At 41.4% G+C, this 16,780-nt stretch overlaps 1 protein-coding gene and 1 long non-coding RNA gene across 4 annotated transcripts in view; one reads left to right on the forward strand and one right to left on the reverse strand.

Annotated features, from left to right (window-relative positions):
- LOC309703992 overlaps positions 1 to 16,780 on the reverse strand; it is a 444,269-nt gene that overhangs the window by 77,006 nt on the left and 350,483 nt on the right. The gene's annotated exons all lie outside the window — the stretch shown is intronic.
- Positions 9,043 to 16,780, forward strand: part of arhgef40 (Rho guanine nucleotide exchange factor (GEF) 40) — a 49,322-nt gene continuing 41,584 nt past the window's right edge. For 2 of the 3 annotated variants that reach the window (XM_082528063.1, XM_082528064.1), the window contains exon 1: positions 9,043 to 9,353. In XM_082528063.1, coding sequence (XP_082384189.1) covers positions 9,351 to 9,353 — 3 coding nt within the window. In that variant the 5' untranslated portion in view covers positions 9,043 to 9,350. The remainder of the gene's footprint in view (positions 9,354 to 16,780) is intronic. The other variant, XM_082528062.1, reaches the window with a different exon arrangement.

A 16,780-nucleotide genomic window follows, 5' to 3' on the forward strand; every position in this document is an offset into this window, starting at 1 on the left:
TTTAATACTCATATTCATACTCATTAAGGGAACATCTGGGTAAATAAATCAGTGACTTCCACTTGCTCACATTAGAATATTTTCTATAACAGTTTTAGTGCTTTAAATGAAGTCATGGGAAGTTTTGTCTTTGTACTGTGAATATGTTCAGCGTTACAAGCCTCAAAGTGAAAAGGGGCAAGCCAAAGCTTTGTTTTTTGTTTTTTTAAATCAAAGTATTTTCTTGCCTGTTTGAGCGTCAGAATTTTATATGAACAGGAGCAAGACACGTTAAATTTTCAGGGTTGGAAAACATATTTAAATTCTAAGTAAAGCAGTTTTTCACAATCTAAACCTGCAACCTTGTTTTTTCCCAGCACAATATTTTTTTCTGCAGCCAACTGTGAGAACAGCATTATGGGACATATCGATGTTTAAAAGCAAAATATCCATTCTGCAGAGAAACAGCAATGAGCTGTGGTACCCTGGATGATGGATCTGTTTCCTGATGACTGGTTCTTGTGTGACGCGTTGACTTGGGAATGAAATGACCCAGTTCTAAAAGGACACAATTACACAAAGGGAACATTGTGATTGTAGATCAACAGGGCACGTGTTTCTGTTACATTTCTTTAGGTGTGGTACAATCCTGTAGTTTCAGGGAGCGTGCAACTCCCATATCTGAGTAATGTGTTAACTGAAGCACGTTGACAAGTTCTAATATAAACCAAGTAGGGACAGATACACCCAAAAAATTAGGACAGGTTGAATCAGTGTAAAGTTGAGTAATGATTCACCTGGTCTAACTTGTCCTTCTTGTCTCGTGTCTGTGTCTGGTGCAGGCTGAGTCACTCATTTGAAACTATACTTGTGTATCAAACTGTGCATTGTTTTATTTCTGCTGTTAAATTAATTCTTATTTAATGTCTAAACTGTTTATATAGAGCAATAATATGGCAGAAGAGTCCCATAGAAGAGTCTATGGGAGGATAGATTCTGGCCAGTGATGATCCAGCCCTGTGCTGATCCTGCCAGCATCTCTGGCGCTGATGCAGCCAGAGATGTTTTTAATGTTTTTAAGTTTGGGGTTTTTTGTGTCTGTGTCTGGGGGGAGGGTTCACAGCTAGTTTTAGTAACCCCGCTCCTTGGCATCGTCTGCCTTCCATCCTTTGTATTATAATAATTGCAAGCACATGGGGGGCGCTGTTGTAGTGTTTCAGATCAAAGCGTTTCTCCTCACTCGGTTTTAAACATCAAAACTTAAAGTTAAATTTAGCAGCTGCAAAGCCACTATTGCGGTGCTATTTTCAGTGAAATGAACCAATAAAAAATATAAGAAACTGTGAGTCATCTCAAAACTAAAAAGTGATCCAAAACTTTAGGCAAGGCTGACTTTTGATTTACCCCATTCTGACTGAATATACTTACAAAACGTTACAGTAAAACTCTTTAATTAATGTTAGCATGATTTATAGGCTTATAAATCATTATCTTATTTTTCTCCTACAGGTCTGTTACATGGCATACGACATGAATCATGTCTGTAGTGCACCGAACATGTGCAGGCATTGCTGCAGTTAATATTTAAGGGAGTATTCACAACAATTTTCTGTTAGTGCATCTGCCACTGAGGTTAAAGAACCTCACAGCACTTGGGGGAAAGTTTGTGAGGGGACTCTGGTGTTTTTGTTAGGTGAGAAGGGGGGGGGGGGGGGGGGGGGGGCTGCTGGGCAGAGGAGGGAAAATGTTCAGCTCAGACGTTTCCAGGCTAAGAAATCCAGCAGGAGAGTGTGGAAGAGAGGAGCGCTGAAATCTTACTAAATAAATAAAGGATTTGCAGCTTGATTAGATGTAGGTCGAGAAAATTTTGTGGAGATTGTGTAGAGGCAGCAAATCCAGGAAAGGAGAGGAAGATTTTGTAGGAATTCCTGACTGACGTCATTGTAAGTAATGGTTTTCTCATAGCTGACAGGAGCAGCGCTCACTGCGGTCTTCTGCTGCTGTAGTCAATCTGCTTCAAAGTTTTGACATGTTAGTGGTTCAGAGATGCTCTTCTGCATACATTTGTTATAAAACCAAACCCAAAAAAATGGTTATTTGAGTTCCTGTTGCCTTCCTGTCAGCTCAAAGTAGCACATCAACCAGGCATTCTCATTAAAGAACTGATGTTCACTGGATATTTGATCTTTTTCCGACTATTCTCTGTAAACCTTTGAGATTTTTCTGTGGAAAATCAGTAGATCAGCAGTTTCTGTAGTATTCGGGCTAGGTAATCTGACAAGAGCAATCATTCCATGTCTCATCAGTCCACAGAACTTTATCCAAAATCCAAGCGCTTCATTAAGATGTTTTTTGTCAAATGTGAGACGAGCCTTTGTGTTTTTCTGGCTCAGCTGTGGTTTTGTCCCTGAGCTCTCCTATAGACAGCATTTTTGTCGAGTCTCGTTCTTATTGTTGAATCATGAACTTTGACCTAAACCGAGGCAAGTGAGGCCTGCAATTTTTTAGATGTGGTTCTGGGGTCTTTTGTGACCTCCTGGATGACTCATTTGGTAGTTCGGTCATTCCTGGGAAGCTTCACCACTGTTCCAGGTTTTCTTTGTTTGTGGATAAAAGCGCTCACTGTGGTTTAAACAGTCCCACAATTTGAGAAAGGTTTTGTAACCGTTTTGAGACTGATATCTGTCAATAACTTTGTTTTTCACCTGTTTCTTTAGATTGTGTCATGATGTTCTACTTTAGCCTGCTTCACTTTGTCAAACAGACTCTAAATAAAGTCCTGATTCAGCAGATATGACAGTAACCAGACGTGGGTGTGGCTATTGGCTTAGCTTTTTTAAAAATGTGGTTAATTACAGTTAATTCCTGGTGCACATTTGGTGCGTGCGTGCATGTGTGCGTGTGTGTGTGTGTGTGTGTGTGTGTGTGTGTGTGTGTGTGTGTGTGTGTGTGTGTGTGTGTGTTGGCTCTTGAGACAGGTGAAGAGGGCTTATTGACTTGTTTAAAGAAGTTGTTGTGCGGGGATTGGATCGGATCTTAACCTCCAGCCGGATGCCACCTCGGCCCTCTGCTTGTCTCCTCTTCACCCTATGACGAACTGAGTTCTACATTATAAAGTCTTTGTAAATAGTGAAATAAAAGGCTATCTTATGTTAAATGCTTAAATTGCACTGTGCTGGTGGTTTTTTCTTCACTGTGGTATGAGCGACGTTTGAGACTTTCAAACCACACATCCACAAACTCGTGCTGCATTTATATCCTGGGGGAAAACCAGGATTTTCTGTGTACTGCTATGTCCTTCATGAATAAATAGATTTTTTTGTCCTCTTAGCTAAAAAATATACATCTACCAATGACAAAGTTAGTGTAAGTTAGTGTAATGACAAAGTTAATACATGCTTTAAGTTGCAAACACAACTCATCCCATAGATGATAAATAACTCCTTGAGTACAACAGGTTAAACTTCATAGGCTATGATAAGCATTGTGTTTATATATTTTGCTCCGTCCTAGGATCCCTAAGAGGAAGCGAGTGGTTTTCAATGAATTATTGTGTGTATTGTGTATACTGAAATGCATGTTTTTAAGACTAAACAAGGTTTTAATTTGATGCCTTTCATTGCTGTAATGATGTAAATTATTCCGTGGAAGGTTCTGTAGGATGTTTCTGCACCAAATGGAATCTGGCTGTGATTCCCAAACAGTTAAATCAGGATTTTTGTTGAATTTGAACTGAAAGCGTGCAGGTCAGTTACATCCCAACTGTCTGTTCTGAAATGTTTTTGTAGTGATGCACAGAGGCAGAATAAGGCAAAATGTCATGGTCTAAATATTTCTGCTGTTGTTGTTTTATATGATCCAGTTCTAAAGGGCATGCTTTGAAACAGTTGCACATAGAAAGAAATGTAAACGCAAATCAAAAGGTCAAATTCTTTCAATTGTATCTAGCATTACTTTAGGTGTGGCACAGCCATGTAGCTTAAAAGGAACAGGTGAGTAATATGTGTTGACAAGTGTGTAACATAAACTGAGTGACGACGAACACACCCAACGTTTGAAAATGGCCTGAACTGGTTCTGCCTGTCCTGCTTGCCTGGTGTCTCTGCCAGGTGTAAGCTCAGTCACTCCTTTGAAATGACACTCCTCTAATTTGTAGTGCATTATATTATTGCTACTATTGTTATCATTATCATTATCGTTATTAGTATTATAATTAGTATTAATATTATTTCATCTCTAGATCATTAAAGTCTTTCTGGCCTGCACACATAACACAATTACGTGTGTTATTAAAAAGACTAAAAATATCTCCTCACTGTTTTTATTTTAGTTTTCTAGTCCAGTTAGTTTTTCTTTTCTCTTTTTAATGTCTAGTTTCATTTATATTTATTTTCATAAGCTAACAAGTTTTTTCACATCAAGTTTTAGATTTCAGTTTAGTTTTAGTTTGAAGAATTACTAAATTATTGAATTCAGGTGTTCCAATTGCTTTAATGGTCACAGGTGTACAAAATGCAGACTGTTTCTACAAACGTCTGTGAAAGAACGGCATCGCTCTTAGAAGCTCAGATGTGAAATTTTCTTGCTACTAATTATTCCACAGTCAGCTGTTATTGGTATTATAACAATGAGGAAGCAACTGGGAACAACAGCAACTCAGCCATGAAGTGGTAGGACACGTAAAATCACAGAGCGGAGTCAGCAGTTGCTGAGGCATAGAACACAGAGGTCACCAACGTTTGGGGTTGTTTTTAAGGAGTTGGGCTCGGCCCTTTAGTTTGAAAGGAACTCTTAATGATTCAGCATCCCAAGACAATTTTGGACAATTTCATCCAGCCAACTTTGTGAGAACAGTTTGAGGATGGCTCCCTGCTGTTCCAACATGACTGCACAGCAGTGGGCAAGAAACGGTCCATAAAGACATGGATGAGTGAGTTTGGTGTGGAACACTTGAAAGCCTTAAAAAAAGAAAAAAAGAAACAAACTTTGGGATTAGTCAGAGCACAGCCAGGACTTTTCATTCCGACATCCATGTCTGACCTCACAAACGTGCTCGAATGATCTAAAATTCCCATAAACACACTTGTAACCTGGTGGAAAGCCTCTCCAGAAGAGTTGGTGCTGTTTTAGCTGCAAATATTAAATGTTCACATTAAACAATATGGATTAAAAATGGGATGTCACTCAAGTTCATGTGCATGTGAAGGCACATGAGAGAATACTTTGGCAGTACAGTGTCGCTTTGCTCCTCATCGTTGTCTGGTTTTCCATAATTGCAATATCATACACACAACACAGGGGGGCGCTGATGCAGTGGTTGGGATCGTTCCTCCTCGATCCATAACACAAACCCTTACGGTTAAATTAAGCACAGTAAAACCACCAGTGCGGTGCTTTTTTCAGTGAAAAGATCCAGTAAAAACATATGAGAAACTGTGAGTCATCTCAAAGCTAAAATGTGATCCAAACCTTAAACAAAGCTGACTTTTAATTTAGCTCATTCTGCTCATCCTCAAAGTGAATAAACTTCGGGGGAAAAATAACCCCCATTATGATTTATAGGCTTAATTAATCACCGGCAGGTCTATAGTGGTTTATATATCCAGCATTATTTGTTCTGGATGACTCTGAGTCAAGAAGTTTATATAGAGAGATTCGTATTAGGGAGAACTTTAAATTTAGATGCAGCATGATTTGAATTAAACTCTTATTCGGTTATCAAAGTACTGTAGGCTGGGCCCACGTGGGTAATGTTTGGTCTACAGCAGGGCTGCTTATCTGCCATACAGGGCCTTTCCCTGTGGGCCAATGTGCACCGGCTGTACAACAGCCTATTGGTTCATTTTCATTACTGACACTGGATTGCCCAATCAAATCTCTTAATGCAAACCGGTTCCTCCCACACCTTCTCAGCTTGTAGAAAAAGTTAGGTGGAAGTAGTGAAAAGCTGGAGGTAGAAAGCTGAGAGAAAAGAATAAAGACTAAAAAATAGATGCTGCAAAGTGTCTGAAATTAACGACATGTTAGCTGAACAGAAGTACCAACAACAAACAAGGCCTCACGGGCAGTGCTTTAAGTGGGCCGGTACGCGCCGGTACTCAGTACCGCCACTTCTAAATATAGCTCTTGAGAGTACCGCCACCTCTCCATGCGCCCAGAACGTGCTTTTAGCGTACCGGTACTCTCATTTGCACATCTGTTATAATCGTTTGGCTGCGCTGCCGCTTTTCAGAGCGCCCTTCACAAGCACGCTTCCTAATTCGTCCCTCCGAGAGCAGAGACTACATTACCCATACACCAATGTGTTTTACAAGTGAAAAGCGCATGCGTCGCTTTTGCCGTTGTCATGTCAACAACTCAACGTGGTCCGGAGAGGGTGTGTAAAACGCGCAAACAGCTGCTCGGTTAAAATACAAAAACAATGAACACTTAATATGCTCTCCTGGCTTCAGACTCTGAGTAGTAAAAGAACAAGGTCAGAATCAGAGGACTCGCTGGCTGACACCCCACCGAGCCAGAATGATATCGCTGCAGGTCAGACGCAAGCTAATGAAAGCTGCACTAGTGCCGCAGCCGCGGACGACGGCACTTTTTGCGACGACGAGGACGAGAATGACACCATTTCTACCGATGACAACAGCCGCGTTAGCGAGCATGAGTGGCCAGAATGTTGGTCCCAAGCACAAGTCCGGTATTTCTCCACAAATTACAAGTGGCTGATCAGCAGAAATCAAAAGTTGGGTTGTAGTGTGTGTAGTCAAGTTTGTGCTCGCGTGGACATGCAGCAAGGGCAGAGAGTGTCGCAGGAGTGGAGTGGGTGCTTAATCTCGTCTTTTGGAAGGGACAAGGCTGCACAACAAAACTCACTACGAAAGAAAATAAAAGAGCACAGAGACTCAACTTATCACAAGAAAGCAGTTGAAATAAAAGAGAAGGCAACACAAAATACAATGCAAAAACACATTGAAGATATGAGAAAGGCTGACTACGCTTCAACTTCAATGTGTTTAGAACAGCTTATAAGATTGGCAAGCATGGGCGTCCCTTTACAGACATGCCAATAGATGTCCAGTTGCAAGTCTTAAATGGTGTCAAGATGGGCAGAGTTTTGCACTCTAATAACTCATGTGCAAATATACTGGATCACATTGCAGCTGAAATGAAAAAGAAGGTAGTCAATGACATAGTGATGAATGAAAGAAAATTGTGTGTGCTCATTGATGAATCCACTACAATAAGTGGAAAGTCTGTGCTTGTCGTGTGCCTGCGGTCAGCTATTTCCACTGAAAATCCAGACACAATATTTTTTGAACTGATTGAGCTGCAGGGGACCACAGCAAAGGACATCACTGAAGCACTGTTAGGATGTCTTCATAATAATGGCTTTGACCCTCACTACCTACAGGAACATTTGTTGGCATTTGCTTGTGATGGAGCCTCAGTGATGCTTGGGAGGAAAGCAGGAGTTGCTGCGCAGCTTTGTTCCAAATTCCCTTACCTGTTTGTCTGGCATTGTTCCAATCACAGACTGGAACTGGCAGTTTGTGATGTTTTGAAGGAGGTAGGAGGAATCAACCACTTTAAAATATTCTTAGATCAGCTTTACTCCCTCTCGCATCACCAAAAAACCAAAGGGAGTTAACCGAGAGTGCTCACAATGTTGGACAACGTCTCCTTGTGATAGGCCGTGTTTTATCAGTGCGTTGGGTTGCTTCAAGTGAGAGAACAGTGAAAGCAGTATGGGAGAACTACCAAGCTCTGCAGGTACACTTTACAAGTGCTGCTGCTGATACCAGCAGGGACTCAAGAGAGAGAGCAAAATACAAATTAGTTTATAATTTATTTTGTGTACATTTTGTTAAAAAAAAAATTTCAATACCTTTTTGCACATTTTATTTATGTTCAGTAGCTCTTTCTAGCTCAAGCAAATCCACAAACTAATAAAATGATTTATTATTTTGTATAAGGTTGTCTGTTGACTGTTGTATATAAAACCCATTCAATATAGTTGTTGTTACCTCAGGGGAGGCGGAAAAAAAATAGAGTACCGGCACCTCTTTTGGGCCACTTAAAGCACTGCTCACGGGGGATGTGAGGAAGAGACAGAGGAAGAGGAGCTACAAATGTATTCTCCACTCGTGAAAATGTGCTACATGATGCTCTGTGCTGAGTGTGCATAGACGGAGGGTTTTTTATTCATTTAAAAACAACTCTATTGCCACTTTACTTCGTGTGCAAGTCTGTGAAGTGGCAGGGAGATTTTCCAGTGTCAGTACTTGAATAATGCTGTTGTATATCATGGGGTTTGTGGTTAAGAGACTGAAATAATGTTGTGCATGTTTCTCATCGTATCCACTTTTCCACAAATACTTCTTTAACTTCTGAGCCTTTGCCTCGGGTTTGATAATTAAAGGCTCCACCTTAAAACGGGTGGATTGTATTGAAATCCCTGATTATTCACTCTGAATTATTCTTGGACATTGCAATAGGCCATCTGACAAATTAGTTTGCTTCTGAAGGTAGCATTGTAAAGTTTATCCAAATGAATTGAGGTTTGCAAATGTGAAACACCTACATTGACTGGGAGCTGAGCCCCCCTAAAAGTTTGAACTGTACATAGGATGGGCCCTAAACTGAGCCCACTGGTTCAGCTGCCAGTGTGCTACCTGGGAATTTTCATTATTTGTTGACTCACTTATCAAATTGCACTGGCATTTGCTTATGTGTCAAGGGGAGGGCAGCTGGGTGGGATTTCTCCCCTCAGTGATGCACTGAACATGTGCGTACGCTTCCATTTAATATCTGAGTGTTTTCGATGAGAAGCCCACACTTTTCCATGAGATTACATTTGATTGCACACAGACTCACTTAGCTTATCTGCCCTTAGAATAGAAGCTCACAATAAAACATCAGAGGTTTCTAGTGGCTGGTGGCTGGGTGGGGTAACGGTTTTTCATTGTGCATTCATTTAAGTTACCACTGGGGGAAATGGAAAGTTTGAGAGGAGAGAGAGGGACTGTAGTTCTCTTGTTAGGTGAGAGGAGGAAGAGGAGAGGGAGGTGTGGGGTGCGTGGGACTGCCGGGCAGGAGAGAGGAGGGGTGGGGGAAGCAGTGCAGCTCGGACATTCCCAGGCTGGGAAATACAGCGAGACAGTGTGGAAGTGGAAGGGAAAGAGAGGGGAGGAGAGCTGCTCCTCAAGTGCCGAAATCTTACAGAAGGCGAGCTTTGAAGGGGACACGAACCTATAAAGTAAAGGAGTTGCAGCTTGATTATTGTAACTGAGACAAAGAGAAAGTTTTGCGGAGAATGCGCAGAGGAAATGAATTCAGGAAAGGACCCGAAGACTACGTAGGAATTCCTGACTGAAGTCATGGTAAGTCCCCTGTTTTGTTTTTTGTTTTTGTGTGTAGAAATCTTTACTGGTATTGACCAGTCGTCATTGTCACAATGTTTTTGTGTAACTTTTATGCCCATGGATATAAATGATCTTGTTTTACTTCTTGAATGCATGACTAGTGCATAGATGATCACACATGTGCATTTTAAACTGAACAAGAAGAAGGATCCCTCATTCATCTCTGACAAAGGCTTGCTCTTGATTTGAGAAGATGTTTAGTCAGCAGTTACAACGCTCAGCTTAGATCCCAATGGCTCTAAATCATAATGATACGATTTAAAATGTGTGACGTTGGTGATTTTTGTGGCCGACTTGCGGAGGGAGTAAGGGACTGCCTCTAAAGTGAAAAGAGTCCTCTGTTGCATCTCTTGGGAGTTTGACTAACCATCTCCTCCCACTTATGGTCTGATCAGTGACATACAGAGACAGACAGACTGGGAGATGGCAAACACATGCAAATGTGTCTGATGAGAAGTTAAATCAAGAGGATGCCAAGTTAACAAAGAAAGTCTGTGACTGTATTTCAACTTCTGCGAGTTGGGTGGAGCAGTTTGGCAGGGAGAGGAAGAGAGAGAGCAGAAAAAAAGGGAGAGCTGTGCAGGGAAGGAAGAGAATAAAAGAGAAGGGTAGGGTTACTTTTTTTTTTCTTTTTAGGAGACTTGGAGAGCAGCGGTGGTGGTTTCAGTGATGCTGCATTTTCCACACTGGACCTGGGAGAAAAAGCTGGAGAGAGGGGAAAAGGGGGAGGGAGCAGAGAAAGGAGGAACAAGGGATGGCATGGACCTCGGGGAAGGACGAACATGTGCTGTGCAGTTTTGTTCTCCTCGATCCCCAGTTGGGACAGTTTAGAATGGAAAACAGTAACAGATGTACACACGAAAACACAGAGTCACAGTAAAGCGTTACGTGGAGAGAAATCAAACTTTTCCCACAGTACTGTGCTCATAAGAGTTTATGTAACAAACAGCCCACCAAAAACGTGATTGCGCATGGACACTCACTGGATACTCTATCAGCTGCATCTTTGTAGCACTGGGTTGGAGCCGTTTTTGCTTCCAGAATTGCCTTAATTCTAAATTGGTGCAACAAGTTGCTGGAAACATTCCTTACAGAGTTTGGTCCGTGTTGACATGACGGCATCACATGGTTGCTGCAGATTTGCTGGCTGCACTTCCATGATGTGGCTGCCATTCCACCACATCGCAAAGATGCTCTACTGGATTGCGATCTGTCTGACTGTGTGTGTCTGACTGGAGTCCATTTGAGTACAGTGAACTTACTTTCATGTTCATGAAACCAGTTTGAGATGCTTTGAGCTTTTCGACATGGTGTAGCTTCTGGCGTAATCTTCTGCTGCTGAAGAGATGCTCTTCTGCATACTGTGGTTGTAATGAGTAGTTATTTGAGTTACTGTTACAGTTTGAAGAATTCTGGCCATTTTCATCTGACTTCTGACATAAACATTTTCACCCAGAGAACTGACTGGATATTTTCTCTTTTTCAGACTGTTCTCTGTAGAGGCTGTGTGGGAAAATAACAGTACATCAGCAGTTTCTAAAATACTCTGACCAGCCTGTCTGACATCAACATTCAAATACTTAAATCACCTTTCTCCCCAATTCTGATGCTCAGTCTAAACTTTAAAACTCCATCTTGTCAAAGTCAGTTTCTACCATTTGCTTGGCTGATTAAAAATATTTACGCTGACCAACAGTTGAATACCTAACAAGGTGGACAATGAGGGTGCATTCCCATTCAGGGGCAAACAAGGCTGCTAACAAACACGTGTACATAGGCGCTAACATAAATCAGCAAACACAAAGTGACACACACTCAAACACATACAGCAGGGCTCCCTTGTGAAAATTCCATTCCCTCTGCCCAGAAATCTCTGATTTTGAAACTAATGGGATGTACCAGTCCTTGAGTTTGGCAAGGCAATCCATCAAAAAAAAGGAAAAAAAGAAAAATATGTACAGTATTATGAAAGCTATAGCAAACCATTTTCTGTGTTTGTTTAAACATGCTTGCAGTGCCAGTTCAGTGGAGATAACTGCACTAGAAAGAGCCAGACAGGACAGAATCATGTTGTCAATCACAGCAAACAAAGTTTCCTGTGATTGTTCAGAGTTTCTGACACGTAGAGTGCATACAGACCGAGGATGGCTACTTTTCAGCTCAGCAGCTTGCTGTTTGGGCCATTTTTATTGGACATTTTATCCAACTTCATAATCACCAATCTAGCTTTTTCCGCGATAATATAAATGATAAAAATTGTGGTCTTTTGCTTAAATATGTATTAATATTAGACCAAAGAACATAGAGCAGAAGGCTTAAAAAGTCTGCAGTTTTCTTGTAGTGAGCATTTTAGAAACGTCCAGCTCACTGTTTCTGTTTTTGGACCCAGAGCCACACCAGAATGCTCCAATAAAACCCACTGCATGCTTTCTGCACCAAATGGCAGACAAAATGTTAACTAGGTGGTAACCAAATGGTGTTTAGCTGCTAATGAAACTCAGATTTGCATTTTTGATGTGGACGTGGAAAGAAAAAAAAAAAGAGGTAAACGGGTGTTTATGTTAACAGGTTTCTTTTTTTGAACATTTATTATCCCCCAAAGTGTTCATGGCTGACATCACAGTTTACCAAGGATTAGAATAGTGCCGATATATTTATAGACTTTCCCAATAACAGAAAATTGCTGTTACTATAATATCTAGCTAGCTATTTTTAACTTAATAAGAGTTTGTGTCACATTTTTTAATCTAATTTTGCTCTTAGTCTGAATTTAAAACAAAGTAGTTGCCAAATCATTTGACATCCTTTCATTTTCACTCTTATACTAAGTGTTAATAAATGATAACAAAGCACTGTTTGTACATCAGTGGAGGGGCAGTTAAGCTGGTGAGCTGCCATTCTGTTGCACTGGGTAAAAAAGGACCCTTGTGTATATGGGATCAGAATGATGCCACCTTGAAATTGTAACGCGCTGCGGACACTAAAGCGGTCGCGCCAGAATGTCACGCTAAAAAGAAAGATTCTTTAAAATACAAGGGGGAGCAAGCGAGTCAGATACCACGGGCACAGAGAGGGAGCAGGTCTGATCAGAAACAGTTTATTACTAGGCCAGGGAGCACAAATAAAAACACCCTTAAAATGTACATAATAAAATGTTTGCTCTCTACTAAAAACAATTCTAAAACCCATAAAACTACCATTTTCTACATTCACTAAAACCCCCCCTGCTATAATTAGGCCACATGTTCAGTATGGGTCCATCAGCAGGCCAGGAATTCCTCCTTTAGAGCAGAGTCCACGCCAGCCCTGTCTTCAGCAGACAAGAAAGAGCCACCCATCTTCTTGTCCTTCCGCTGGCCCATCACTTCCCAGCCCGGCTTGCGTTCTGCACCCGAATCCATGATGCGACCACCGCCACAGCTCCCCTCGCGTCGGTGTCCTGCAACATAACAAATAGGGGCCAGAACAATGGTCCTGATAGGCCACCTCTGGACACACCCCTGCCTCAGCAGGTGGTCCCTATCAGCTAATTTGTCCCATGTGCAGCCAGTCCACAGTGGATAAAAACCATGTCACATAAAACACTAAAAACCATGCAAATAAAACACTCATAAATAAACACTAAAAATCAGAATAAAAACAATATACAAGATAAATACAAATTTCCACTGTGTGACAAAATGAAACCGAAAAACCCCCCATTTCGGTTTCATTTCAAGGTGGCATTATTCTGATCCCTTATGTGTAGAGCATTCACCATTAGACAACATAGTATTTACCACTCCCACTCTGCTGGCACTGCTGTGCTGCTTCCACCTTAACAACAGTGCTGAACTTGTTCAGAGTAAATGACTATGCTCGAGAAAATTCACAGTCCATGCAGCTATGAATCATTTAGCATGTGATTTTTAAATGATGATAGTCATTGTTGATATCAATGCATTTGCTTTTGGGTGGCTGTAGTTCAAATGGCAGAGCCTACAATCATTCACAAATTAGGCCAATCCCCAAAGAGCCGAACCCCTACAGCCCTCCAGTGGATGGTGGGTGCACAGAGGGATGGATCAATGTTGCTTCTTACGGATAAAGCGAAGCCACCAAATACTCTCCCCTGATGCTCTACCACAGGGTGAGGGCCCAGTAACCCTGCCCCGCAAGGGTTCGCTAGATCTCTAGTTTATTAGATCTGTAATTGATTAGATCATTAAGATCTCTTAGTTATTAGAGATATAGTGAAGTGATAGGGTTGTCTGAGTCTTTCTTGTCTGGCCCCTCCACTTTGTCATGGGAGACCCTGGTGAAGAAAGAGCTGAGCATGAAAGTTTACCAGCCAGGCTTTGTTCCTACTGTCACCTAAAGTCACAGGCTCTGGATAGTGACTGACAGAATGGGATCACAGATACAAGCGGAAATTAGTTTCCTTCAAAATTTCCTTCCTTCAGGCATCTGATCAGGACACCTGTATGCCTCCTAGGTAAGGTATTCCAGCGATTCCTACCAGGGCAGGTCCTGGGGCAGACCCAGGACTCACTGGAAAATGTGTCTCGACGGGTTTTGGAAGGACTGGGTGTCCGCCTGGATGACCTAGAAGAGATGGCTAGAGTGATGGAAGTCTGGGCTTATCTGCTCATACTGCTGCCCAGTGGCTCGAACCCAGATAAGCAGCAGAAAATGGATGGACATTTGTTTGACTGATACATGCGTATATCCCTGAAATGTTGGCTAATTTGTGAAATATAATTTGTTAATTCAGAAACAAAAGACAGCCAATTAGTTTTCTGTCCATCTTTCAGTTCAAAGACTGGTCAGCTGTGACCCCATGTGCCTGCAGAGATGGCTAGAGTCATAGTTCAACAAACTTTGTGCTAACCCCTGCCCCTCGCTCAGCAGACATCTGCGCAGACTTCTCAAACATATACAAAAATGAGGAGAGGCATGAAAAGCAGGGTTTTTTCCACAGGAGTATTACTATGCTCATAAGCTGTTAACTCTGGGATTCTCTACATTCCTGGAAGTCTAATGATTTTAAAAAAATGTATGAAACTCCCATTCTAATCATTTATATTTGTGATTTTTTTATGTTGCAGTTAATGAATTCAGAACAGCCCACACTCCTTCAGCACTTAAATAGTCTAGAACAAACCATAAGAAATCCCTGGAAACCGATTGACCTACAGTAGGTCAGATCAGATCTGGCTGTACAGGCTTATTTAAGAAAGCAAATCAATGTTGGGCCTCCCCCCTTTCCCCCTTCATCCTCCTTTTGTCTGTCTGCCTTTTTTCCCTTGCTGGCTTCGCTTCACTTTTTCTTTTTCCTCATTCTTTCCCTGTCAGCATCTTTCTCCTGTTTTCTTCCTAATCATGTCACTTTCTATCTCTCCTCCATTCACCGAAGCCCCCTCCCTGTTCTATCGTCTTCCTCTCTTTCTCTGTCCTTCATGTACATCTGGTTTCTATCATGGTTGCTGCTGCTCTTGTTTGCCATCGATCTCTCCCACTGGTCAGCCTCCTTTTTTTGTTCTCTTTTTTTCCCTCACTTTCTGTCTGAACCCCCACTCACTGCAAATCTGTCTGGTCTTCTCAATGTCTCTCTTTCAGTCTGTTTCTCAACTCGCTCAGTCATAACCTCCGAAACCACTTCTCAGGCTCTTATTTTTCTCTCTCAGGCTTATTTTTTTGAGTTCTCACTCGTTTTTCTACACCCCTTCCTGCATATCTCCATTGTTCTCTCTTTGCCAGTCATCGGTGGAAGACAAGTTGCCGTACGGGAGAGAAAGACAGGAAGTCTGACTCAAGAATGACAGACCCCAATTTCGCACAGTGTCCACTTTTTACCGTACAAACATGAGGATACAGATGCACACTAAACAGACTGTCCTGCCTTGAAAAAGCACACGATTTTATAGATGACTCAACCATGTCAGACTCTAAAATACCAAAACAAAGTGAGCAATATGTCACCCATCATTTTGTAAGTTGTAGTTAGAAGACGGGGTATTTGTGTTTCTGGTTGCTGTTCATCAAGTGAAAGCATTTTGAAATAACACAAAACAAGCTGGTTTTTGACAAAAAAAGAGAAATTCACTGACTGGTCACGACCATTTTTGTAGTGCTTTTTCCCCCATCTGCATACGCTACATTGCCATTCGTAATTTATCAAACCTCAGTTTTTTTTAGTACTCTTACATATTTCCTATTTCCTATTTCCACAGCCACTTTATTAGGTACAGCTGTTCAACTGCTCGTTAACTTGGATCAGCCAATCAAATGGCAGCATTTTGGAGACATGAGCATGACAATCTACTGAATCCAAGTATCAGAATGACGAAGAAAGGTGGTTTAAATGACTTTGAAAGTGACTTGGTCTGAGTATTTCAGAAACTGCAGATTTCCACACAACCCTCTCTGGGGTTTACACAGGATGGTCCAAAAAGAGAAAATATCCACTGAGGGCAGTTCTTTGGGTGAAATGGACTTGTTGATGCCAGAGGTCAGTGGAGAATAGCCAGGCTGATAGAAAAGCAACAGTAACTCAAATACCCGCTTGTTAAAAATGCAGCATGCAGAAGAGCATCTCTGAACAGCAGCAGTAGACCGCATTAGTTATCACTTAAATTAGCTACAAAAAGGAAACTAATTCTAAAATTCACACAATGTCATGGGGTAATAGTGTGGGGGATATTTTCTGGGATACTCTGGGGAATGTTTGCCACAAAGATGTGGCTTCAGAGGAAGGCGGAAACGATCCAACCCACTACTGGCAACATGTACCAAATGGCTGGTGAGTGTAGTGCTTTATGAACACAAGTATTGGTGGATATATAGCATTCATCAGGCTTTACAGTGCAGTCATTATTCGATATAGCCTAAAAAAACTGACTCACAAAAATCCTTCTGCACATACAGTACATGTTCGAATATATGCACGACCATTCATGCTCTTCTGAAATGAAAGCTATTTTCATTTTCTGTTTTCCATCAATTTTTGGTTTCCTTTGTTTGGTAATAACTTGCCATGGGGACAGTTATCAGCAAGTTGACTGCATTTGTTGAAAACGTAGCATTTTATAAAATAAGACCTGTATTTCAAGGTCAGTGTCTGTCCAATTGAAGAGTAATTGGATTATAGCTAAAGTCCCTCAAAGCAGAGGCAGCAGGTTTAACATGAATGTCTTCTACTGTCTTGGATTCCAGCAACAAATCAGATTTACCGAATGTATCCTTGTTGCTTTGCTTTGTGTGTACCAAAAGAGTTAAAGTTAAAAAGAAGATAGTTCACCTTTTACCCAGAAACACTCATCATTTCAGTGATTCTACTGGAAAATAAGCAGTATTGATTTTTTTTTTTAACGAGGACTTTTTCAGTTTAGTGGAAAAGCAGCGCT

The sequence above is a fragment of the Aulonocara stuartgranti genome, assembly GCF_965226115.1.
Source record: "Aulonocara stuartgranti genome assembly, chromosome: 3".
Classification (NCBI taxonomy): domain Eukaryota; kingdom Metazoa; phylum Chordata; class Actinopteri; order Cichliformes; family Cichlidae; genus Aulonocara; species Aulonocara stuartgranti.